Here is a 27,841-nt window from a genome sequence, read left to right as displayed (position 1 = left end):
AGAAGCTCAACTACTTGACTGAACAACAAAACACATCTGTAGCAGTACTTTCAAAAACCAAACGCTATTTCTGCAGATCGATGCAGTTACTGATGTTATACCTTCCTCTTCCACGTGTTGCTTTTCACAGGAACATTACCAGGTAAGTTATTGTTATTTTTGGAGACCTAAAATAAATGAAAATAGCCTGTTAGTTGAAGCAGTATAGTCCCGTCCCCCCACGATACACATGCTTCCATTTTAACATTAGTGTCATTTACAGCCACCCACACTCTAAAGAAACAGGGTAATTACCCACACCTCACACCTACTCAATTCTTTTCCTTCTGGGGAACACTCAAGACACAGATTTATAACAGCTTTCTGCTCAAGGCCTGTCACCTCTGAAACAGCATTGATTTAGTATCAAGCAAACACTAAAGCATTGTGAAATTTTACATCTGTTCCATTTTCTTTAAGCTATAAAATAAAGAAATAAAAAACTCAAACCCCAGGAAATGCCTCAAAAGGGAACGAGGCAGGGTTGCACCATCTTTACCATACTCTCAGACAGGGCAACTTAGGGCAGCTTATTCCCCGTTGGGAAGCCTTTATTACTGTGTTTTGTTAGCCATTAAGAAACCTTATTGAGAAAAGTCATTTAACCAATTTAAATGTTTTACTTTGCTTCAATCACCAGATTTCATTAGCTTAAAGAGTTTAAACATACCGTACTGCTATCTAGCAACGGAATCTTTTCTAAAAGGATGTCACCAAAGACAGCAGGAAAAAACCACAGTAAGCAACACAAGTCAATCTTTATTGAAAACTGAAGTATTAATACATAACAATTCTTGTTACAATAAACGTGCTTTTAAGAATTTAAATCTGAGCTCATCTACTCATTGAATTGCATAAAAAATAAAAAAGTATGAATTTTCACAATTGAACTGGCTCAGAATGGAATCTCCACTCTTTGTGTTGATGCGATAGTTCAATGCAGGAGTGAGTGATGCCTTAAAACTTATTCTGGAAGACAACATTGACCTAAACTTAAAAAAAGTACCAATACAACTGTTCGTAAGACAGTTTTAAAAAAAGTCATAAAAAGGAAACCTGTGTCTATTTCATAACAAACATGGAGAACTATTACTGGGGCCTCTTGTACTTCCATTGCATGCACTCACTTTTTCAAATCTTAGACAGGAGGACAGCCAATAATAGCATTACAATAAAAAAAACCACTAACAAATCCATTCTACTTAAAACAAGTCTGTACAGCAGCCAGCTAAAAAAGCTTTCCCAGTTTGCCTGCTAAGTGCCCAAAAGTCACAACAGTTTAGAGAAGTCATGTTCACTTTCTTGATGTTGAAACTTCAGAGCCCATAAATTGTTCAGAATATTTTTTAAAATCACAAATGGACCCTTACTACCTGTGGAATTCAGATGTTTCAGTGTTATTTTCAACCCACACATGAAAAGGTTTCCTTGTCCCCAGATAAGCACTGTTCCTCTTCCCTCTCTTCTGTCTACAAAACACACCTTATTTTCTCTGAACACCCCCTCAAACAGAGGTGTACACAGCCTGCTGAAAGAGTCCTCTCTACTTCAGAGGAGATCTCAGAATGAACTTGATTCTTGGCGAGGCTTGATGCACAAAACTATCCTAACTTTGCTGCAGTTGTTCCTGTTAATTGGCATTCTACCTCATCAAATCTGAGGGTCTCTGCAGGAAGCTTAGAGTTGATAAGATACAGGATTAGAAAGCTGACACTTATTAATGAGAACAATCTGAACGAGCTTAAATGTTTATGTCTTTTGAACAGGTGTTCACCAACTCTTTGACATGAGCATTAATGGATTGCTTGTGACCCTCTGCACATACCAAGGTCGGCCAGTGACACCTGCTGGAGAAGGCTGGAGATGGAGCATGCCCATTTCCTACTGACTACTGCACAAACCACATCCTGGGCATCTGCAAATTACCATTCAACAACCACAGCATCTGTCCTCTTTCCTCCAAGTTCCAGCTGAAGCATCACTATTGTTCATGTTCCTAAGATGGGAGGTTTCACATACATGGTATTTACTACTCTCTGGTATGAGTTTAAGCCTAGAGTTCAGTGGTGGTATCGGATCGCTGTGCTTACCTATTCAAGCAAAAGTACATTCTAAACCCAAACGAATGGTGTATAATACTGTGCTTAAGTACTGGGGAGTGATTCCAAGTCAATTCTGACCATCTCTTGCTCAGATACCTTAAGTGGCCTTACTACCCAAGCAGCAGTGAAGCCGGAATGCTCCATGAAGAGCAGTCAATGTTAAGTACCCTGGTATACAACTCTGTACCACGAACTATTCTCAGACAACACTAAGACATGGTGGTACTTACGGGTGGTGGTGGTGGTTTGGGTTTTCTTCAGTGGATGAAGCAATACAAGGAAGGACTTCAACTAAAATAAAGGATTTTTTTCATCTACCACTGCATCTAAGCATTTAACTTGCATAGTACACTCAAAAAGAAGCTTTCTTGAACAGCATTCCTGCATGTCTCCTAGAAACTTCAAACAGGAGATAGTTACAACAAGCATAAGCAAGATCTAGCAGCAGGTTCTCTGTTTTCCTTCCTAGTGTTTCATTAATAACCACCACACCACTGACTAGGGCTACACGTTTTTGGTGCCAATTATTAGCCATTTTTCTTTTGCTGCTGCTACATTTAAAAGACATTTTCATCAGTTTTTACTGACATAGGGAATACCTCAGTTCTTAAAAAATACTTTATCTAAACTCAACACCTGAAATTTGAATTAAAAAAAAAAATCTTCCTTGGGCTTCTCTTTGTTATTGCTGCAACAGTTATTTTCAGTTCCAGGTTTAAAGTAGTACTTTTTTTAATCATATAAAGCTGCCATAAAAGTGTTGGGTTTTTTTTTTGTTTTTTTGTTTTTTTTTTTTAAAGAGAAGCTTGATCTGAAATGTCTCTACTGCACTAGCTCTTTTCATTTGCTGAGGAGCTCTCGTGCAAACACATACTGCGTATTTATTTATAAAGGAATTCTAAATAGGGAATGTTATATAAAAAGCAGGAGAGAATGTTTCATAAGACCCTCACTGTGTAAACGTCTATTTAATGATGTACAGTTTCCCCCGCCGCAGTTCTATATCCATGCTTTCTACTATTTGCAACAAAATACCATTAAGATAGTTATATATACACACATATTCCCCCCATCCCCCTGCACTGTGCTTTTGGTTACTTTCCATATCAACTACTGGAGACATGCTCCACCCTCCCAGTAGATTATAATCGACCACAACTGGAAGGTGTAGTACCTTTTAAAAAAGGTACAGTTTCCCCCTCGTGGATGAATCCCATAATGCAACTTAGGAAAAAAAAAGTGCTCAAGTAAGTGAGACTGCCTAAATATTATGGAATATTATACAGAGACCAATTCCAAGATGACATTTAGGAATCTGAAGTTAGAGCAAATATATAGAAAGTTATATTCATTCCTTAAATATTTATCTATTGCAGCATTCATGAAAGTTCTCTCCTATGATTTTCAAAGCTTTAGTTTATTGGGTGACGAGACAGGAGACAGCAAAGCTTTGAGCTTGTTCTTTGTAGCTTCTCCCCAATATAGCACTGTTTCATACCTTAGGTCTTTGTTAAAATCATGCTAAGACAACAAAATGTCACTCTCTACTAGCTAAAACGGACAAATGGCCTGTATTAATGTTCACTGTACTCTCTGGCACACCTGACTAATCAAAGCTGCAAATCTACTACACAAATGGAATTGTTAAACAGACTTGAACAAAGCAGTATAGATTCAACTAAGTTTGTCTGGGGTAATTTTCTGCTCCATATAAAAACACATGGAAATCCCTAAGCTGCAGTAAGTGCTCATGAGTAAGGTTTAAAGTACTTATTCCAACAACATAGTTATGTTCCAGGCATTAGAAATAAGGGGGCCGTCCACTGACAGTGATTCATGCAAAATAAACCTAAACTTTATTAAACAAAAAAACAAAAAAAAAGTAAGTACAAAATATGGAGAGTGCTTACTGTAAAAAATAAAGTTACTGAAGGCTCTAACCACCAACAGGTTATGAGGGTACGTAAGCCTCCCACCAGGGCAGAGTACTGGAATGGCAGCATTAAGTCAGCACTGATGCTACCCTGAAGTAGCTGCCAAATCTGTATAGGAGCAGAACACCCCAAAACAAAGCGTAACTAGATATACAACTTAAAAAAATTTACTTCTGAATGGAAGTTAAACTACAAGAACAATACAGCCTGATATACCTCTGTGTAAACACTTAAAAGGGAACAACATTTTATAACCATTTACTGCATAATTTATTGCAGGCAGAATGTATCCAAAGAAGAAAATCGCATCTTTCTGGAACTGTAAGTCAAGCAGGTTTAAGAAAAACCTTGATTTTATGTGCAATATTCAAATTTAAAAGTTTAAAATCTCCCCCGTAACAATTTTAGTATACAAATGGGTTCTAAGGCTAGCCCTTTATCCCCACAGCATTTGCTTTGAGGTACTTTTTAAAAATTGAAGTTGCAAGAAAGAATATCAGAAATTACTCATTGCAATGAAATGCTAATCTGCAGTCAAGTCTTATTTTACGTGCTTCCAAGTGCAATTTAGGAGTAAAAAAAGAAAATACTAAGAAAACACATCAAAATGCTGTAACCAACAAATGGCTCCTACTTCAATTACAAATATTTTCAGGGAAGAAAAAAAAAAAAGAACAGCTATTTGAAACCTCTATATTCTGGCAGCCCTACTACAGCATATCCATAGTCCATACTGCAAGTAGCTAATAAGGAAATTGTGTTAAAATGATTTGTTCCCCTTTAACATACTCATCAGGCACACAAGCTTTCCTCAGAATAACATGCAGCTGAACTCCTCCTGTTTGTTGTAGAAAGCCCTAGCATTTCTTAAGTTTCAGGAAAGCAAGCTGGATCAACTGCACATACATTTTCAACTGACTACAACATTCTTTAGGAAAAACAGCACGGATTTCCTGAACTGAGAACTAAAAGAAAGTGTTTTTCTATCAGTCTGTGTGGCAGTCTCACTTTGACACATTTTGCATCATATGAAAGATAGTACTGGATATATATCTCCCCAGGACATGCAATTCATTATGCAGGTGATGTCACCTCCTACTATTCCTAAGAGCCAGTTTTGCCTCAAGGAAGTTTGCTTTATTTACTGGCACACACAGCATTACCTTTGTCATTTCATTCTGATCCTTAAGAACATCTGCATAACACTGAATCCATATAATGAAAATGAAAAGGTATGAAGTAAATAATTGTGTGCGGGATTTCTACAGCTTGTCTGACTCATTTTCCAGTCACTCCAATTTAGTAGTTAATTTGAAAAGAATACATCACTTAAATAAAAATACGCCCCTTTTAAACTGGCAACTCCATCAACCTGAAAAAGGCTGAAGCACTTACCTAATGTATATTATGGTATTCTGTAAAGAAACTCACTTCCATGATTCTACCTTTTAAGACCCTGCATACATTACAACAGTGCATTAGTGATACAAGTTGTAAAATACTTTTCGGTTCCTTTGGATTTGCATATGATGGTTTTTGCATCAGTCACTGCAGGTAGATTGAGCAAGCTTTGTTTTTGTGTTTTAACATGCATTCAACTAGATATGGATCAGAATAAATTTATACTCCCTTTTTATCATTATAATTAGCTAAAAAATTGCAAGACAGTCCACAAAACAGGATTTGCTTTAAGACTAACTGCTGGAGTTCCAAGATGTAAGATATGCAGCACTGGAAAATCTTCAGTGATCAGGAATTAGTAGTGTTTAGCCAAGTGTTGAAAGCATTCAGAAGAAAAGTCCTGGTTGGAGGCATGAGGGCTTCAGCACCAACTTTTAAACCTCAATTTCTTGATTGCATATCTCCCATCTTCAAACCTACATTAAGAGGGGGGAAAAAAGTAGGAAATATTCTCAATTAGGTGAAATACTATTTGAGCGTGGCAGAACATTCTAACATTGCATGCACCACATTGATAGGCACACAGAACAGACGTTAAGTATTATTATAATGCTACCCTAGCACTTATCCAGTGTAATCTGTAGGCTTCTAGGTTAAGAATTCACTACACTGATTCTCCTGTCATGTCCATTCCAGCTTTCTGTCATCAGCAGTAGTTTTGTCTTAAGTAGAAGGTGCAATATTAAAAAGGTATTTCATGCTAAATTTAATTATCAGCAGTCATGAGTTTAGTCACAGCAAAACTCTCACTTTTTATACTCATGTAACATGACACTCTTGGATGAAGTATTGTATGTGAAACATTTCAAACCTGCAGATTGATATGTAGCATCACAGCAAAATGAGAAATGGCTGTTGCATTACTAACTCAAAGGGAATACAGTCAACTGTAATCACAGAACTCTGGATTCCTAACTGCTGAAACAGAAATCCAGAGAAAGTTAAAACAAAGTTAACTTTGTCATAAACTAAATGGACTAAAAGTGAAAACTTCTAGTTCAGTTGGTCTGACAAGTCCTTCTTTCAAATGAAGCTGGTCTCAATTTATGCTAAAAAACCAGAAACAGAAGCGAGGATCCCAAAACCATCAGGCTTTGTGTCAGTTTAACACACATTACACCCCCAAAATCCATACCACCTTATAACAGATTTCCAAATTAAACTTCTTTTCTTGAAACCCACTATCTAAATTTTGGTCCACACTAGAAACAATTTTTCCACACTGACTGCAAGAAGTATGAACTGATACTTACCAGAAACAGAGTGAATATATGAAACTAACTCAAGGTTGTGTATTTGTTTCAGCAGCTTGTGAGAAAGATTCACCCTCAGAGCAAGGCAAAACACTTTCCTTGCCTACTTATTTAGCCAATCAAAAATAAGACTACAAAAGTTACACACATTGCTTCATTCAGGATTCACAGTACTGCTGAATTCAACAATTACCAATGAATCCAAAATACTGAATACATTTAGTCTCAGATGTATTTTAGTAAGGCAAACTTGAGGCTCATTCTTTCATATTCAACCACCATGAACCATGAAAATGATTCGTGATTTCTGAAGATACAGACCACTGAAGAAGTCCCACTAGGCTTCTCTCCTTTGAGGGAACAGCTACTACATAAGCAATAATTTTTGTGTATCCTTACTCAATTAGAATACTGTAGAAGTACCCCAGAGTGCTTACCTTCTGAAAAATCTCGCCGAAAGAACCTGCAATGCTGTCATTTATAAGAAAGATTAACTGCTTTCAACCTAAATTGGTAACTTACACTGACTGCCAGGATGATCACCACTGTGGGGGCACATAACTATAGGTTGGTGTTCCTGGAGCCCGATATGTGGGCATAGTAACTGGATGAGGGGCTACTGGAGTTGGGGAATGAGTTGTCAACAAAGTACCTAGGATGAAGAGAACATTTTTTTCAGTAAGCACAAATTCTAGTACAGAGGGGGGGGAAAAAAAGGGGGGGGGGGAAGGGAGGAGAAAAAAAAAAAAGTTAATTTTAAAAACAATTACAGCTTGCTGTAAATCTTCCGATTTAAAATTACCAGTATCATTTTGCACTCCAGCCCCAATCTTCCTTCAAACATTTATGCAAGGGGATCACTTTGATGTTTAGTCCAACGCACACAAAGATACTCATTATTCAAAAATAGCGCTAGCAGAAACCCTGCAATGTAAGCACTATTCACTGCAAAAGTTTTTTCAAAACTTTTTTGAGATGCCTCAAATTAAATGATAAATTTGGTAAGATAAAAACCAGAATCTGAAAACAAGCTCACGGCTCTCATTTTTTAGATTACTGAATTGAGTGTCCTTTGCGTGAATGTGGACATTTCTTAATGAGTTAACACCCACTGAGTAACAAAGCATGACATCCCCTCAGTAAACACTCACAGATGAGTCTAGATTATTGGTTAAACAACATTTTCTCCAAAACACTACCACTAAAAGGGTGTGACATTAGGAAGTAGGCATCCCTAACCATTGCCCATGACACAGAAGACCTACAGGTCGTGCAAACACATAAATGTTATATCTCAACATACAAAGAACGTCAGCAATATGAGGGGTGGACTAAGAACACTGCATTTGCCTCAGCCGTAAGAGGTTGTTGTTTTCAACTAGGCATAGAGAAATGTATTGAGAAGAGGAAGTCAGACTCTTGACACTCGTAAGATGAAGCAAAGGATGCAAGAGTAAGTGAAAGTCCATACAGATATAAAGAAAAACTATTTTACCATAATACTAGTAACTGAAAAGAGGATGTGATATCTCCATCCTTAGAGACGATCAAAATATCACTGAACAAGTACGCAACCTGATCTAGCTGGACCTGCTTTGAAGACACTGGAGTAGATGACCTACAGAAGTCCCTTCTAATCTAAAGAATTTTACGATTCTGCCAACTACATCTCTGACACCACATTTTTGTAATGCGCCTGTGTTCTGTCTCAAACTGAAAGGAGAGCTTCATCAAGAAAACATAAGCGTTATAAGTTCATGTACCTGCTGACATTGCCATAGTAGTCCCAGCCACCATCCCCATAGTCACACCATTTCCTCTTGGTGGCGGAATCGGAGCAGGATACATAGTTGCCGGCATGCCATTAGGCTGCACAACCGTGGTGTGGTGAATTACGTGGGGTGGTGCTGCATATAAAGGCTGTGTGTAATAAGTGCCTTGCTGTTGGAGAAAAAAAGTAAATTAAGTAATTACAGTACATCTGGTGGGGAAGATAAATGATGTCTTCTTTCATGAATGTATCATAAAATAAAAGCATTATTCTAAAGGTGCAATGTATTCACAGAGCAGAAGCCAAAACACTCATTTCAACTATTCCAATTGCGTTTCACTGGCAAACTTTTTAACATTTAGCCCCTTTTAAGGCATTTAGGATAACATTCAAAGCAGAGGCCCTTGTGGAACTCTAATGCTGACTGTACCTTCAACAATAAGGGCTCATTCGTCATTCATTCCCTTAATTTCTTATCTTCTCATATATTAATCCATGACAGAACTTCTCTTACTCTTTCACAACTTTTTATTCAGCTGCTTTTAGTTAAAGAACCAAAGGTTTTTGACAAATCCAAATACACTAAGCAGATTGGATAAACGGTGTTATGTGTTTATTAACTCCCTTCAACTACTGCATACATGCCAGGCAAGTTTCCTCTATGCAAACAGAGGGCCAACTTTTCCCCAAAATATCATGTTTACTGAAGTGTCTTAATTCTATCCTTTCTAATAGTTTTCAACAGTTTGCCTAGTATGAGACTTGGTAACTCCCTGAATCACAACAGAGGCTTCCTAAAAAAAAATTAATGCAAGTTTATGACAATTTTTGACAAAATTAAATCAGGACGTGGTAGTTACAGCATCCAGCACACATTTTTAAAATTACTCAATCTAGTGTCTCTTCAAAGACTGAACACATTATCAGTAAGTGCAGAGTAACTGTCATGCGAGAGAGAATGTAAAAGTGCACACACACACACACACTCTGTAAATCACTGTATTAAGAATTCTTACTGTAGGCAGCTAAAAATTCTCTCCATCCATGAAGAAATAAATGTGATGTAAAGTTAAGAGTTCAAGCAGATACTACAAGGTAAACAAAATACTATCCCAATAGACAGTTTTTTGGTTTTGTTCATTTACCTGTGCATATGGATTCTGCTGTGGATAGGCACTTCGAACTGGGTACACAGCAGTCTGATAGGGATTCGGTGACGAAGAATATGGTGGCACTGCTCCACTAGTGGGTGAACAAGATACTTTATATGGGGTGCCTGGTGTATAACCTGAAACAAAGGTAAATCTGCATTAAAAACATGAAAAACAAGTGTGAGTACACTGCTTTCTAAAGTCAGGGATAACAATTTTTTTAATTTCCAAATTCCTTAATCTTCATGTGAGTACTTAGTAGGCTAGTCTCACTATCCAAGCACAAGTTCTATCATTTACATAATACTGATAACAGTCTGGAAATAATACTTGACTGTCAACTAAGCATGAAAAGTTAACTGTATTTTTGCACAATTTGCTTTTCAGATCTATGGATATGGGATAAAAAAAGTGGATTTGGATTTTCATAGTAATATCATTAAATACTTGGATTCGGCATATTAGGCAGCATTCCTACATAGGAGGATTTGGCACATGTTAATATCAGCCCAGTTCTCAACGCACCCCAAATTGTACCAGCAAAACATAGGAATGGTTAACTAACCTGCCACTACCTTCTGTAGAAGATGATACAGCACGAGAATAACAATTTCAAAAGTCAATCATGTAACGAGCTCAAGATGGATTTTCAGAGAAGAGAGAGACACAATCTGCAACCTCTACTTCAACTTACATTTATTCCTATTTGTTTTCTGGCATTTTCTGAACTGGCTAAAATAAATATGAAAGGCCATACCTTTAAAAACACAAGCACCGTAGAGTTCACTGCAACTGCAAATTTGACTTCGAAGGCACTTTAATATCTTTAAATCTTCTTTTTGTGTATTACATACGTAGACATACCCTCAATCATCACTTAAGAATTAATTGTATACATTACAGTAAGACTTCAGATGCCATCAGAAATAATTTTGCATTCCTATTACAAGGCCCTCAAAATCAGTCTGCCTTGTAAATGTTGGGAACTGTTCAATTTTTACAGGGGTAAGTAGCAACTGCTGGCTCAGACCCTGCCTAAAGACAGCTGTTCCGTAATTTCTCCAGCCCTCATCAGACAAGGTCTCAGGATAACAGAACAAGGGCTTGATGAGGCATGGAGGAGATCTACGAAAAGCACCGTTGCTGCTGCACGCTATGCTCCCAAGATTATACTATGGCTTAATGGCCAGAGTGGGAATACAAATACCTTAGCAGCAGCATCCACCAGTAATGACATTTAGGGTAGTAAACAACAGGCATGAGCTATTCTGGAGAAAGCATCAAGGCCCTAGCCTGTGCTAGGCTGAAAAGATCTTGGGTCTTATGCAGGTCCACCACACTAGGAGATGCCACATCCACAGAGACAGTATCTATTTAGTTGGAATTGTACAAACTAGTACTAGGGCAACACAAGGAAGAAAAAACACTTGGTAATTATAGAAAAAAAAAATGAGATTATCAGAATAGAGGTTAGGTTGACTTTAAAAACTGTCTAGAATGTGCTGACTTCAATACAGAGAACAGATCTGAAGCCATATAGCAGAGAGAACACTGGTATTTGTGTTGTGAAAAATCAGTCTGTACAGACAGCATGATGACAGATGACCTTCATTCTTTTTGCAGAAGCCTGAGTTTCTTTCCACTTGTGTTCCACCTTTCAAACTGAAAATTGTTATGTTAATGAAGAAAGAGGTTTACTATGTTTTTCTTTCTTTTCTTTTTTAAATAGAATTTATCACCTTAGAGACACTCAAGAAAGCTACCACAGCACTTACTCTGAACTCTTGTTTTTAGCGATCCCAAGTATTTGACGAACAGAGCATGCTGTGGAAGTAACTTCTATTTCCAGTATGGGGAGCTATTCGTGTTGAAAAACTCAGCTACAAAATACTGAATGCAAAGCATCACTACTGAACTACAACTATGCCCTCAGTCAAGCCTGCTCTCATTTTAAAATCCCACTGATACAGCTGCACAGGCAATTTAACTTCCATTCTTGCAAAGTGGTACATCTGTACAAGAGTTATTCTGCCTTCCCAGTTAAATTTCTTCTCCCTTACAGGGAGCAAAGACCTTAGAAGTAAACCACATGGTTATTCAAAACCACAGAAATTTAAAAAAGATACCTGTAAAAAGGTACCCTTTCTGAACAGCAGTGGCATGGTACATTCAAATACTGCTGCATGATGTGAATTTACAAAACCTTTGATTCTACAAACAAGCAGTTACATCAGAAAAGTTAAAAAAAAATAAAAAATCCCAGCTGTTAGAACAAAGTATTTCAAGTCATATCTGCCTGAATTAGAAGATCTGGACATTTTGAACTTTAGTTCATAGCTTACAGAGTAGGTAAAAATTAAAGCTATTCTTAGTTCCGAAATAAAAGCTTATCTCCTATTCAACAGCAATAAAGATTCTAATAGAACCAGCTTTAAAAAAAATTAAGGACAATCAAAGATGGTATATGACTTCTATACGTCTTTATTCCTTTTTCACACAAAAGTGAAAAATTTCTTACTCTAACTTTGTTATATAGCATGAGATATATTCCAAGATTAATCAAAGCAAACTAATCTTACAACACGATTAAGTCTAACAAGTCAAGAATCTTCCTCAGAAACCATAACCTTCTATTACAACATAACTGACACGGAGGAAAAAACCTAATCAACTGGATAAAAACATCAGTCTCGTGATTTGGTAAATTGATTACATGCAGCTTATCTTCATCTTCCTGCAGTAGGATTTGCAAACTGCAACCAGTAATAAGACTGGAACTACCTTTCAGTTATCTGATCCTAGGATCAAGAACTACAGCTATGCCTCACCACACCTGCAGGAATCCTGACAATATATACAATGGAGCACAGAAGGCAGAGACACATCACTAAGGTAATCTCAACTGTGAAACTGAACGGCCTATTAGTAATACAAGCCGATAATAAAAGCCCACATAGGGTTTTGATTCCCATGCTAAGAGTTATACCCCTGATGCGAACTGCTCTCCTTTGAACATCACTCTCAAAAAAGTTCTTAGGCAATCCAGTGCAAATGCAAGCCAGTACCCCTAGATATTATACCTGCACAGATGCAACACCCTATCCAAAGGATAGATTTTTTTTTTTTAAATTACTGGAACTTACAATATCCATCCATTTCCCTACCTTAAATTCAAGACCGGAGACAAGCTAAAATCAGTTCTGCACTCACTATGCCTCTAAGCAGCAAACTGAACAGAGACACAGGCTGCACCAACTAGAATACTCCAGCAGTTCCAAGGAAAGCTACACAACTACACACTTTTAACAGGTTCTGCAGGCAAACATTTTGGATGACTGACTCTCTCTTGCTTCAGGAATTGCTGCCACACCCTTTTAAGAGTCTCCTGGTAGTTAATGAAATGCCATACGTTACAAACATTGAACTTCAATACTGCAAGCAGGCTTCCACAATGTAAGCTTCCCAATTTCAAGCAGCATCCTTTCCTATTCCCGTAAGTTTCACAAGGGCATTCAGGGACAAATTTGGTTATGTGTCATGTGTATCTCTGAAAAACTGGTATAACATATGCAAGTGAAAGAGTGCCTGAAGATGGCCCAGATCTACATTAACAAAGCAATGTAAGGAATTCCTCAGTATGCAAAATAACCACAGGGAGAATACTGTTCTATCAGATGTATGTTCCTGGCTTAAGTGGAAATTAAATGCTACCAGTTTCTGTTCTGTTTCAAGCATTAGCACATCAAAATCACCTTCTATTAGTGAAAGCAGAACTACATGAAAACAACATAGGCGAGCGCTTTGGTTTCTCTTGTGTCTGTTTTTCCATCTCCCTTTGCCTAAGCTCATCACATTCCCTTTCTCTTAAATGACAAGCATGCAAGTGCAGTTACCTAAACCCTCCCACAGTATCCACCATGGACAAAACAGTTTTACCCAGCAACCAGGCCTGCAAGACAATTTTAAGGGCAGAAAGAAGGCAGCAAGTTGCACTTGGAAAGATACGATTTAAGAAAAGGGTGAAAAAGAAGAATTTCAAAGACAGACAGAAGAAAAAACAGGAATCTGGAAACAACCAGTAGGATGCAAAGCAAGCAGAATCGCAAAGGAAGCAGTGAAGGGAAACACTATGCAATCCTCAAGTATCAGCCTGAAATACAGAAACAGCAGCTAAAAACTCAGCTTTTCCCTTCTCTGAAGGTGAAAGCAGTATGACTTAAGACAACACTATACTCAATTTATCAGATGATTCCTTATGAGTCATATTCAAAGTAATGTAAAACTTATCCCATAGTATAAGTGTTCTTGTAAGCCCCTACAGCTTCTCCTCATTCTTGGTTCTAACAACTTCCAAACTTCAGGTTACTGTTTTGACATACCTATTACACATACCTGTTTGGAAGGTAGGATTTGCTCCAGGATACATATTAGGGGAATAGGCAGGAGCAGCCGCTGCATAGCCCATTGGGAAGCCAGCTAAGAAGAAAGAATATGTCAAAGTTATTTTCTAGACTGACTGCACAGTCTAACCAGACTTTACTCTCAAAGATTCTCGCTGTACATCTTTTAATTGAGAAAAGCTAACAGATGGCCTTCAATCGCATCTCCTCAACTAAAACACTAAGCTCCTCTTCTCCCAAGCCACCTGCAGCTGAACGCTAGATGAAGGGAACAGCTAAGGAGTCATAAGTGCCATTCTCCCTTACATACCTGTTTCGGCAAATCTCAAAGTTGGCCAAGTAACTCAAGTTAGTTGGACAACAAAGTTTTGTGCAACTATCCAACCCTCCTCCCCCACCCTGAGTTTTAAGACCTGATGTACATAAAATATTTATCTGAAGAAAAGGGATTTTTTCACAGAAATAAATCCCTACATCAGAGTGACTCTGACTCTCCAGATCAGAGATATCCCAAGTAGAGAGTACAAAGCAACATTAGGTAGTCCAAAATGCTTGTTGCATTTGACACAGATTTGTTATTACACTCAGGTATCGAACAAGCTCACCAGTTTCAGGCATGTATGATGACAGCTAACAGTAACAAGCGATTCACCGAGGTTATTGGCAAAATGATAGGTAAACACTTCTACAGAAGAATGCAAGAACCACTACGGCTGAACTAACATCGCGATATACTGGTCTCCAACATAAGGTGAAAAACAGCATTAGCAAAAGCTACAGTTACTTGAAAGATACGAAGTTTTAGACTGTAATAAGTGAAATTTCTGAATTAATCATAGTTATTAATTTTTCCAGGAACTTATTTACATTATTCCAAACTGTAAAACTGAGTAATGCCTGTATTTAGAAAGACAGAGTTACTACCACATTTTGTTATCAACATATAAAGATTCCAACATCTCCAGATAAAAGGCAATTGCTATTTGCATATTCACTGTCAGGCCTAAAGCTGCTAGTTTTAAACTGCTACTCAAATTTGAAGGGTTTCTATTTCACTATAAATCCCAGAGTCTTTAGCAGTTACTCCTAACAATAAAAATTCCTTAGCTCAAGACTATATATGCTAACCTAGTTTTGTAAAGCACTCTGTAAACATATCAAGTGACATACACTTGGCACTACTATTAGGTGGTCAGCACAGATAAGACCAAGAAAAGCATGAGGCTTAAAAACCAAATTTAAAAATAACATATCCAATTCATAACAACTTTTCAAAGTGTAAATAGCTCTTAAGTTTTCAAATTCACAAGCTGCTAGTGAAAAGCTGTAGCACAGCTTTACGCCTTACTCAAACTGACTACACATGTGCAACATTATTTATGTTGTATACATTTTCAGTCCTCTATTCTTTCTTCACAGGTTTAGCTCTGCAGTACAGCACTCTGAACCGCTCAAGAAACAAGTCGTTTGTCAAAAATGTAACTACGACAAGCAGCAGTTTTAACTTCTACACAGAACTTTCATCCATATGAGAACATTTTGATATTGATTCCTCGCCACTGTAAACCCATCCAACAATCTTAAATAGGTGTAGTATAATATAAACAGCTATCATATATGCAACAGCTTTAGAAACACAGTGCCTTTAAATAATACATTCCACCTAGCAATATGTTCATTATTTTCTATTACCGTGCAACCCATGTAAATTCAATGATTCTGAATGGAGAATCTGTAGCTTTTAAATTAGGAGAGGCAAAGAAGGGAGACTTAGTCATGCAACAGTTTTTTAAAAAAATCCTAAAATGCAAGTCTACTTTTCATTTTAGAGAATCTGTTTTGTGTCTATCCCACAATCTTTAAGCCTGAACCAGGCAGCTCAGCAAACTATCTGTAACAGTGTAACACTGTAGACCTTATTGACTAAGCTGAACTTAAGGGTCACAGTTGTGTAAACTGAGTGACAGCTCTAAGGAAGAATTTTGAGTGATCAACTTGTCGCATGACATTTAAGGCACTTCTATAACAATTCTACTTCAATTCCATATATTTTAGTTATGCTAATTTACAACCAAGCGAAGACTGGCAAATATACAGTACTTACATAAATCAATATGTAGTCTAATATGTATAACAGTAGAACAAAAGATTAGAAGTTGTAATGTTGTTTAAACTGCTATTTATGAATGTACAATAGTATATATTCCCAAGTAAATTAAGGTACCACTTAGATTAGTATAAACAAGAGCTTCAATGCAATGTGTAAATGGTTGTAAGTACAAATAAAACCCTGGTTAATATAAATCTGTGTTTAGAAAATAGAGAGATAAAATACAAAGTTATATTTAAATAATTCATAATAATCTTTATCTAAAACAAAAGAAATCCTTGAAAAAGCAATCTATTACAAATATAGAAATAATTGTACTGTAACTGATATTAATTAGTAAACCACCGCTGCTTGTCTTATTATAAAATTACTGTAGTCCATATAACTAAGACAGTTACAGAGAATAAAACCATCCTGCAGGACTTATGGTTACATAGCAGCTTTGCAATTTATTACTGCACCATCTCAGTCACTCAATAGACTTAAACACATTGCAACACAGTTTGTATTTTCCCCTTATCAATACTGTCAAAATCACGAAAGGTACACTTGTTTGAGGAAAAAATTAAAAGTACCTGAAAATCAAAAATAAAAATTAAAAGTTTTTCAGACAATCAAGTCAACAGTAAAGAAAATTCATTTAGGCACCAGTATTAGAAGAAGGAAGAGAAAAGTGGAACAGGAAAATAGGAACTCCAGTACACTACCTAAGCTGAAAAACAAATTTAAAAACTGTCAATACCAATGGGAAAATATAGTACAGCTACAAAGAATATAAACAGTAACGGCGTAGAATGATTAGTAGCTCCCAACACAGACACCAACTAAATCACAAAACAGCCTCCCTGTAAAAGCTACAGAAGTTTAATTGGTTATGATTCAGCTCAGATTTTATGTAAGACCCTCCAGCCTCTCCCAGGATGGAATAATTCCCATACCCCGCAGATATCAGAAAAAGAGACTGCAACAAGACATACTGCTTGAAATGCCTCACAGAGGCACGCAGCCATTCTCTTCGGCCCTCCTGGAAAGTTCTGTCCAAATCCAATTATTGTCTTATCCAACTTCTGAACTATGGGGACATCAGAAGTGAAGCCTGCTCACACACACGTTAGGAGATGAGGGGAAAAAAACTCTAGTGAGAAACCTGAAGCCAAATGAGAAGCAGAGAAAGCAAGAAATACATCTAATTTCTGTTTTAAAAACATTTTTGGCCATTTTCTTGGTCCCACCTTTGATGCTATGGTTCGGGCAGTCACAAAACAGACAGCATGAACAAGAATTAGAGGATAGAAAGGTTAACAGCGCCAGCCAACTAGCAGCAGAAATAGACTGACTCCTCTTCTTGCAGGATGTAATTATTAGAGCTCCTAAAATAAGCTGCTTTGGAAGAGATACTGAAGTTAGAAATGTAACAGAACAACTAACATCACTCTTGAAATGTCACTTTTTGTATTTAAAAAAACCCACCCAAATCCTAAAACAGATTGCCGTACATGAAGCCATTTAAAAGTGACTATTTCTTCTTGATTACAAAGATCAGTATAACTGGAAGTCATTAAAAAACAGAGAGTTACTTACCTGGATAACCAATTCCTTTGGCATTTGCATAGGGAACCCCAGAAGATCCAGGGCTATACACAGGATTCATGATTTCAGTAACTGAATCAGGGGGAAAAAAAAAAGAAAAGAAAAAAGTATTTAGTCAAGTATAGGGAAAGCTTGAAATCTCAGCAAGTAAAATGGAACTGGAAATGGGGGAAAGCGTATTGGAAGAAAAAGTAACAGAGGAAAAAGCAGCAATTCCACTACTCATCAACATTAAAACTGTAGCTATAAGCAAGAGAGAATCACTACAGAAATAAGTTTCAAAGCATCACAACTCTCAATCGGCTAGAGAATGTCTCAGGAATGAAACATTCCCTGTTGTGGAGCATGCTTTCAAAATATTTCCATCCCTAAGAGTACTCCCATGGCGCACAAATCCATAACCCACTGCAGGAATTCACACGTGTTGGACTTCTCCCCTCATGTCATCTATCAATCACTTATCATCTATCTACCATATATCAATCTTGGTTTCTTCCCATTTCTTTCTTGAAGCATCCAGCCAAGGGATGCAAATACTTATGGTCTATTACTACTGGCATTTCAAGCCTGGGATTCCAGTTCTTCACCAGTACTAAATTCATCAACTGTCAACAGCCCAAGTATTACACAAGTAAGTGGCAAAAGACTCTCTGTATTAGACAGCTAGCTCACATTTATTTATTTGTTTACTTGCTGATAAGTTCTTCAGAGCCTATGACAAGCTGACAGTTGGGTCCAGTCACTTCTGAATTATGTATTCACACACCAAAAAGGCACCTACAGCTAGCATCACTGGCAGTAATAAAACCAAATCCCCAGTTTTAAAAAGGATCTTGTACGTAAACACCAAGAAAAATAAAGTGGCATTGAAGATGCTTCTCAAGTTTTTCTACTATGCCTATGTACTTCCAGGAATATAAATCACTGCATCACAGCTCACAAGCAAGTCCGCCGTGTGCCTTTACAAGAGTACTGTTTGCAACTACTTTTCTAATACGGGGATTTTTTTCTAAAATATTTTAACCCCAGTATCTTCAATAATCTGATTTTCTGCATATATTTACAGATTTACCACTTCTGTTCCTGCAAGTGCCCATTTTTCACTAGAAATAGCCTCCGACGGCAAGACAGGAGGCCACACTACGAAACCAGACTTTCTTATTAACTGTCAATATCTCATACTTGAGTCACTTCCTCTTCTACATTTTGAGATGCTGTCTTTCTTAAACAGTGTGTTAAGCAGTTCAACACAGTTTAACAGAATTTTGTAAATAAAGTTTATGAAGCAAAAAAGAGTCATAGTTACACATGCACTACTTTAGTTACAGAATACGTTACGGCAGGAATCTGAGTTAAGTTTATCAGTATAGCTGCACTGATAAACCTATGTTAAGTGACTGTATAAAGCATAAGTAGTTTGCTTTTTAAAGTAACACTAAAACCAGCTCTGTGCCAAGAGTTTTAGCAGCACCTAGTACACAACAGAAGTAGAACCATTTGTGCAAAATTAGGAAATCAGAAAGTAAGTGCTGTCAAAGTTTATCATCAGGTTTCACAAAACACTCCAACTCGATACAAGAGAATTACAAGATTCACCAGTTTCTTGGACTTCCCCCCTCACACACACTTAGCAATAATACTAACTTAAACAGAATTGCTTTCATTTCTTCCAGCTTCATACTTGATTACATAAGACAAAAGAATCCATTAAGAATGAGTTAAAAAACAAACAACCTGCCATTTGCATTGCTTCGTATGAAGCAAGTTCCCCAGAGCAGCATGTTTTAATCACCTGACCAACAGCAAAAAAAGCAGTTTGACACAAATCTCTTTGGAAACGTTCTACAGCAAACTAGTCATCTTCAAGCATAAAGCATTATTTTCCACTGAAGCCCCATGGAGTTTTAGTAGCATTAACTCTGCTGCACCACAACCAACAGGCATATTTTGCTGGACTAGCATTTCATTGCAGCAAGACTGTTCTTTTCTCCCATAGTTTCTTCAGTGTATCCTCCCTTCTAAATAAGGACTCTAATTTACTTGAAAACTTTCAGTCTGTTCCCTTAATATCTCCCTGCATTTCCTTCTCATTTGCATCTCTGCTCCTCTTTCAATGTTGATTTTGTCGCATTTTGTCTCTAAACTTACAAAACCCATAAGAGATTCAAGCTTCACTTCAGTCTCAGCATTTCCAAGTTGTGGGGTAAAAGTCTTAAGGGAGGTGGATATACCCTTCCACTGAAACATAAACAGCACCCTCCCACACCCCCACATCCCTACAAATATGCTGCTCCTCCTTGCAGTTTCTACAGCAATTAGGAGGAAAGAAGACCCTGTAACCCTCTCACCATTCTGAATGGCAATGAGAAGAAAGAAAGAAAGAGGACTGGAAAATCAGCAAGAGCATTCTGCAAATATTTGGGTAAAAAATAAAAAAAAACCCCAACTATTAGAAGTATTAGTCGTCAATGACTGCAGAAGAACACAAGGACGTACATTCTGGGGGATTACTTAAACAGAAGCCATACAAAGCTGAAAAGGTACAGAAAATGAATAGAAAAGGTCAGACAACTCATCAGACTTGATCTCAAAGGAAGTGCAGATTAAGAGAAAGGAATTCCACTTAAGTCAGGGGGAAAAAACCTATGGCACTGGGAGCCTGCAAGCTGCCTCTTACTAGAAACAATGTCAACTTCCACTTCAAATGCATCCATACTTTGAAATTTGTGTGTGTACACATACACACACACATTAATTCAACTTTGGTTGAATAGGTAAGTACTTTCACCACTGAAATCCAAGTAGAGATCCATCAGCCTACAAAAAGTGCTTACAGTTTTTGTAATGCAGACAAAACTTCAGATCACTTCTAATTAAAAATAATTATTTTCAGGTCTTCTCTGAAGGACCCAACATGTGTAAGTATAATTATATAGTATTACCCAGTGGTTGCAGTCATCCCACTCTTACCATAATTTTACTTGGAAGGGCATCTGTTATATTGAAATATGGAACCTTGCAGTCCACTTCCATGTAACACTTAAAGTCCACATCAAACGCTAGGGAAACTAGTATAAAGTGAACCCAAAGAATCATGGCTTTCAACCTTTTTGTTGGCATCCCCTCCAAAGCATTCTCATGTTAATGTATATGTAAATAAGTGTCTACTGTGCATCATCTGTATATAAATTGCACAGAGTCAACTGTATATAAATTACTGTCAACTAATTCTTTCAGCTGAAATGAAGGTAATCATACTTATTAAAGATGCTCTGATTAAAGACTATGCAAGCATTCTTGGGAAGCGCAAATGCTACACCTTTCATTCTTGCCAAAGCCAAACAATCAATCCAAGCATTTTTGATCAAGCCGGTTAAATCTCATCTTGGTATAGATACCAGGACAATCATCCTCCTCTTAAATCCACATTTCAGGAAGCTGCGCACAAAGGCCAACCACTGCTAATGCTGAAGCTCTAGCACTCCAAATTAGACAGTCTTTTCACATAGCTTTTCCTGCTATGCTCAGAATGAGTGCATTTCTAGGAAATTCTGCTTTTAAAAAATCATTTTACAGATACACATACAAAAAAACATAGATCAATGCAAATACTGTCAAACAAACTGCACATTCCTTTAACAGATATATTTTCTTACTATTTATTTTCAAAGTTGTGCAGAAACGCTATCAGAACAAGATCTACTGAATGCCACTTTGTGCTCATTTTATGACAATTCCATCACAAGAGTTGGGGAAGAATCTCCAAGTACCTTGCCTAAAGCACACTATTGTGGTCCACTAATGCTTTCATTCTTGGAACTTAAGCAGACTCACACTAAGTCATTACAGTATTTAACATCTATCCATCCTGGAATACTTCTAGAATGCTGTTTGCTATGAAACTGTACAAACAACTGTTTCCACGTACATACAATTCCTTACCAAAGTTAATTACCATCTTAGTAATGTTATACATTTCGCCCATTTGATTTCCAGTCAAAGCTTAATAGAAGTAAAATACAATTCCTAAATGCCTGGTAGTTTGTAATGTAAAAAAAAAGTCATTTCCACTGCTAAGTAACAAAGAAAATAGTTCAGGACACTTCAGGTCTTCAAATAGCTGACAATGATTAAAGTCTCAGTTGCATTACGTTCTATTAAAACTTCAGCCACCAGAAGAGGCCCTTTGACGCAAATCCTAGGCCAAATAACAGGCGCTTCTGTCACGATTACTTTAAAAAAAAAAAGGGGGCTCATATCAGAAGGCATTCAAGACTTCATAAAGTCTAAGACGACATATCCCACGCTGCATTGGTATTTGCAGGTAGCGCATACTTCATTTCTTCCATACATCCAAGACCTCAAAAAAGGTCACTGAATTTTACCAGGAAGCAAGTATTATCCCTGTTCAAAACAGGGCATGGGCTTATGGTAGTCCGTGACTGAAGCCAGCTGCAATCAATGCTTGCACAGAACTGCCATGCTTCTGGCAAGCAATCCCACTCCCTGCGCTGGGACAGCAATGGCACTCTAACCTCTCAGGAAGTTAGATCAGCAGTTGGTTGGCAGAATTCTGGGTTTTGCTGGAGTTTTTTGGGCAGAAGGTTGCTATGTTTCCTTCCTACCAGCTTGAGAGAGCAGAGACGCATCACTGAATGGCTAAGACAGCACCGCTTCCAATGCAAGGAAGGAAGCAGGACTGGATAGTGGCGGTACAGATTGAGGTTGCAGAACCACAGCCTGGAAAAGGACAATTAACAACTTTGCCCAAAGTTCACACATAAAGCAAAATACAAACCTGGAAACATCACTCACATGCAAGTCTTCCTCCCCTGCTCAAGTTACAAGATGTTCTTGTCATAAAAGAGAAAGAACGAGACACTTGCAATCACCCTTCTATGTTTTGTGTCCATGCATTTTTTTTTTTTAAGACCACAAAGGAATAGAGGAGTTTAGACTTTTTAATCCTTTCTAATGAATACATTTCTCATCTGTAAGCCTATTCTACTGGTTGTTTGTTGTTATGTTTTTTTGTGTTGAAATACACATACATTAATACCAACACTACTTGTATCCAGTACCAGTAAGGACAGAGACAATATGATTATATATTAAAGACTCAACAGAATTAGTTCTATATGTCATTCACAAAAAGAAAACCTATACCAAAAATTTAATACTAAGATCCTCCTCGTGAACCACCTTCATTTGTACATTAGTGGCATTGCTCTATTCTTCAAAAAAACCAGAACACTACCAAAACCTTTTTTCTTCAAAAAACCCACGACCTATGGAAAGATTAAACAAATGGCCCAGCATTTCTCAAAGCCTACAATTTCTGTTGTTGCTACTGCACAAGGGGATAAAAGTTGTCAGCTCCAATCCTTGCATCTCCTGCATAACTTTGAAATAAGAATATACATGATCTCAAACAAGTGTAGTGCAGCAAAAACGTCAATTCCTCACAGTAAGACTCTTAGAAGCCTGTCTATTGCCAAGTTTAGGGGAAGTTAATCAAATATGAGAAACAGAAAAAAAATTGGAACACTAAAACGTCACTACATGAAAGAATCCTATTCACAACTTTTTAGTTAAATCCTGAAGCTCTCCTTCTTGGTAAATTTTTACCCTACAAAGCATTTTTTCATTAAGTTCATTTTCAGTTTATTCCACATTTCTTTCTGAAATAAGACAAAACTGTCACAAGTTCCAAACTGAGATAGAATCTCCAAAAGCCTCTTAATTCCTCCTACTTTTTAACCTGAAAGTTAAAGTGCGTAATTACTACCCCAAACATACATGTTGGGAAGTATGCGTTATACAAGCATGGAAGTTTTATGACACTAACAATTAGACATCTTACAGTAAAATCACATTAGAGCAGACAGAAAGTCTAGTCAAATTAGGTAATGTGCACACTACTACTGAACATTTAAGAACAAATTAAGTCCAGCTCGTCTCATGCTGAGAGCCGTATACCTCCCCTTACTTAAAACCTAACTTTTTACCTTTCTCAGGGCACAGATTTCATCACTTGGCTGGTGTTTATGGTTTGGTTCCAAACGTTCTAGAAAAGCACTGAAAGCATGGTTTGCACCAGGCCTTTTTTCTTTTTGTCTTACAACTCTTCCTAGAAGCTAAGACGACTAAAAATTTATTCCTTCCTCCAGCTCACAGATATCAAGGTTACAGGGCAGATACAACATGCAAGCCACACACTGCCTTTCACATGCAGCTGAATCTTACTGATACCATTTATGTGAAAATCCAAGTGACTGTTCCCCTCACGATGCTACACTGAATTTTTACGAAGCTATCAACTGAACAACCTTCAGCCTACATCAGCAAACCAGCACTGAAGACGTCCCATGCGTTCAAAAACAACCTACTCCATAAAGGTAACCTGAGCTCCCGGCAGCGACAGAAAGCAAAAGGGGGCGAGACCCAGGGCGGCCGCGGGCCCTGCCTACACCGGTGCCGCGCGGCGGCTGCTAACTAGCTCCCTCCTCAATTAGCCCATCACCTGCCGCCGTTTAAAGGCCATCTGAGACACCTGTTACGGAGAGCCCTCCAAGCCCCCGAGCGACGCTGAAGGTTACTCGCTGCCCCGCCTGGCGGAGAGCGGCGCGCAGCTGCCCGCCGGGCCGCAGCGCTCTCCCCGGCATCATCCGCAACGCTGCCCGCGCCACAGCGACGGTGCCGGGGCCCGCCCCCCGCCCCTGCGCCGGGACCCGGGGCGGCGCCGCCGCCGCGGCCCCGCCGCCGGAGAAGGGGTCGCCCGGATGGCTGAGGGGGAGCCGCGAAGCGGCGCGGCCCGCCCGAGAGGCCGGCGGCGCAGGCCGCGGAGAAGGCGCCGGGCCCGAGCTCCCTTACATAACGGGCCCGGCGCAGCGGGGAGGAAGGAGCGGGCCGGAAGCCGGCACCACCCGCGGCGGGCCTCGGCGCCTCGCACTCACCGGGCTGCGGCGCTTCGTGGTGGCGGCCCGGCCGTCGCTGGCTGTCTCGCTGCGTGTGTGTGTGTGTGTGTGTGTGTCTGTGCGTGCGTGCGTCCGTCCGTACGCGGGTGCGGGAGGCGGTGGCGGGGCGGGGCGGCGGGCAGAGCCGAGCGGGCGCTGCCTGCGCGGGGTGGTAGCCGGGGGGGGGGAGGCAGTGGCCGCCGGGCGACTCCGGCTGCTCCGCGCCCGGCCGCACCGAACGACTGCGCACCGACCCAGCGGCCGACGTCACTTCCGCGGGGGAGGGGGTGCGCGCACCTAGCCAAGGGGGCGGAAGCCGCCGTCACGTGCACGGAAGCCCTCGGGCGCTGCCCCCCCCCCCCCCGCAGCACGTGACCCCGCCTCCCCCCCGCCGCCATTAGCGATAGCGCTGAGCGAGCGGCCCGTGAGGGTCGCGGTGCCGCTGGGCTGCGTCAGCGCCGGTTCGCGGGGCTGGGGTTAAGCAGCGGTGGGACTCGCGGGAGGGCAAAGGGAGTTAAAGCGGGTCTCACTTCCCTCCTGGGCGGGAAAAGCCCCCGGTCAGGGCTGCTCCGGGGCGCTCGTTTCCTCTGGGTGCTGCGGTCCCGGCCCCAGGGATGGAGCGCCTCGCGCCTGCTGGACCCAGCAACGCTGTTGCTGCCCTGCAGCTTCGAACGCTCTCTCTTTCAGAAGGGGCTTTGCCTGTGGCGGGCCTTCCCGGCTGCACGGGGTCGGGCACCGTATGAACCCGGTGGAAGGGCCTGGCCAAGCACCCGCACAGCCCCGGTCCCTGCCAGAACAGGGGTCCCGTGGGGTTTGGCTGCCTTCAAGCCGCACAGCACGTTCTGCCCGCAAAACTGTGCTGAGAACTAATCGCTGTTGGGTCTACCTGAGTGCCCAGGGGAAGGATGACGTACTGGGGGTGACAGTCTCCGCTGTGCACTGCTGGCATGGGGAGATGGGCTTTGGTGAGGAGCTGGGCCAAGTCCGTACAGAACAGTTGCTGTGTGGTGAGAAAGGTCACGTTGGAGATGCTGAGCTCAGACAATGAATAAAGATGATCTCTGTCGGGCTGGCTGGCACACAGGCGCACATGCAGAACCACACTGAGAAAACAAGCAAGTGGCAGAACGGAGAAGTTGAAGATCTGTCTAAACTGAAACTTGGGAGGAAAAAGATAGATGGCTTAAACAGCACCTCCAGGAGTGCCAGTAGCTAAGTAAGGCACCTGGATGGTAGTTCTGTGGATGCAGTAACTCGGCATGAAAATTTTTACTTTTTCAATAGTCTTTGTTTGCTCAGAGCAGGCAAACCCATGAAACTTTTCTAGAAATCTGAACTGTACTAAACTTGGTACAAAACTGAAACAGATGAGCAAGGCAAGCTTAAACAGATTTTATGACTTTAGGTCAGGGAGCTTTCTAACACTCCATCCTCCAGCTGATGGGTAGAAGCCAACCTTGCAACTCTTAGACCTTACCAGACCTATCAAGGTCACCATTTGGTCCTCAGACAAAACACGCAGACTTCTCATCTTAAAAGATCTAGAATAAACCTGTTGATAAAGCACTAAGTATCTGCCAAGGACGGGTCAAGATAGCAATGTATGGTAGATTAATTTTGCCCAGAGATGGTGGACAGCAAAAGAGACCACAGTGACAGCCATGCAGAATTCATATCACTGGTCCTTAAAAAAATGACACATGAAGCTGCACGCACGTGTGGTAAAGGCCGAAGCCAAGGCAATACTCAGCACTGTTCAACAACTGTTAAGGAAACATAACTTTGCAAGCATCTGGAGGCAGCCTGAACAGAGAGGGTTTGTCCAGAAAAGTCTGTACAAACAGTGCCATTAGTTCAGAGGTGTTCTTGACAGGCACCGTGACTAATACTACCAAACAGTGGACTGCCAGCATGACAGCAAATACATTATTAATTGATCCTAGGTTGCACCCAAATAGATAAGCCAGTGTGCTGCTGGAGAGGGTGATACTGGCATCAAAACCAAACAAACTGCAACAGGTAGGAGGCAAATGGCCAAGCATTGTACCTCTAGTGAGAATTGGTGATCGCACACTGCAGGGGTATTCTGAGCAGCAGCCCTGCTCCTGTAACAAACTGCCAGTCTGGACGGATAAATGTTACAGATAAACGAACAACTCCTTAAGTCCCAAAGGGATGGCAATAAAAGATACCAGATCGGCTTTTTCTTAAAGCAGGTCTCCAGTACAACAGGTTGAGCCCTGGCCAATACACAGCCCGCACAAATGGGCCTGGCATCCATAGGCTTACCTGATGTTACAGGGCGCCTCAGAAACCTGCTGAACTCAGGTGACTAGTTTCACTAAAATTTCCCTTGCTTAGGGATATGCAATATGATTAACACCCTTTTCTGTTATCCCACCATGCATTATTATTAAAAACCATAGGGGTATTACTATTTATGCTACATAGCATTCTGCAAACTACGCCTGAATTGTAAGTTTAAACTTGTCTCATGGTGTAATACCATACACCATGGTGGAAAATATTCCAGCCAAAACAAAAATCTGATACCAAAGAGATGACAAAGCAACAATCTGAACTCTTACACACTGGCAGCACATATATAAGCCAATCGCTCTCTGGTTTGTGCTAATTACTAGTCTCATATATTAACTATATATCGGTTGTATGGTGTGCAACCCTTGTCAACCAGTAAAATACAAACATAAATGTGGTTGGAAAAAAATGACAAAAAGATGGAAATTATTTTTAAAAACTAATAAAACTGAAGACCACCTGATATTTCTCTTGTACAATGTCATAGTTTCAGTAGTAAAATGTAGAAGTGATAATGTTCTCTGTAGCAGAATTGCAAATTGATTCACAGCTTGCTGACATTTATGACAGGTAAGACAGCTTGCTCTTTTCTAATTATCCTCAGATGTCTCCCTCTTACTAATTACTCTTGTAATACGCTTTACAGAAATGTGAACTGACATTGAGCAATCATGCTGGTCAGTGGCAGAGGAATACTACAATAAACGGAGAGTTGGTGCATTGACTCTAGCTACGTTACAAAAAGAATGGTACCA

At 39.7% G+C, this 27,841-nt stretch overlaps 1 protein-coding gene across 1 annotated transcript; it reads right to left on the bottom strand.

The window, feature by feature from the left end:
* Positions 1-778: 778 nt before the first annotated feature.
* FAM168B (family with sequence similarity 168 member B) lies at positions 779-24,941 on the bottom strand. Its single transcript, XM_050902114.1, has 7 exons — positions 24,768-24,941; positions 17,803-17,883; positions 14,104-14,187; positions 9,706-9,848; positions 8,553-8,730; positions 7,312-7,441; positions 779-5,952 (listed from the first exon to the last, which is right to left on the bottom strand). The coding sequence occupies exons 2-6, from the start codon at positions 17,870-17,872 to the stop codon at positions 7,329-7,331; spliced, it is 588 nt and encodes a 195-aa protein (XP_050758071.1). The 5' UTR covers positions 17,873-17,883; positions 24,768-24,941; the 3' UTR covers positions 779-5,952; positions 7,312-7,328.
* Between the last annotated feature and the right edge of the window lie 2,900 nt (positions 24,942-27,841).

The sequence above is a fragment of the Gymnogyps californianus genome, chromosome 10, assembly GCF_018139145.2.
Source record: "Gymnogyps californianus isolate 813 chromosome 10, ASM1813914v2, whole genome shotgun sequence".
In the NCBI taxonomy this organism is placed as follows: domain Eukaryota; kingdom Metazoa; phylum Chordata; class Aves; order Accipitriformes; family Cathartidae; genus Gymnogyps; species Gymnogyps californianus.
This window is presented reverse-complemented; position numbering and strand designations above follow the sequence as displayed.

Coding starts and splice junctions, on each gene's coding strand:
- FAM168B (XM_050902114.1), bottom strand. CDS start 17,872: ATGAATCCTGTGTATAGCCCTGGATCTTCTGGGGTTCCCTATGCAAAT. Junction 9,849..14,103: donor AAATCCTACCTTCCAAACAG/GTATGTGTAATA, acceptor CCTTTGTTTCAG/GTTATACACCAGGCACCCCA. Junction 7,442..8,552: donor TACTATGGCAATGTCAGCAG/GTACATGAACTT, acceptor TCTTCATCCTAG/GTACTTTGTTGACAACTCAT.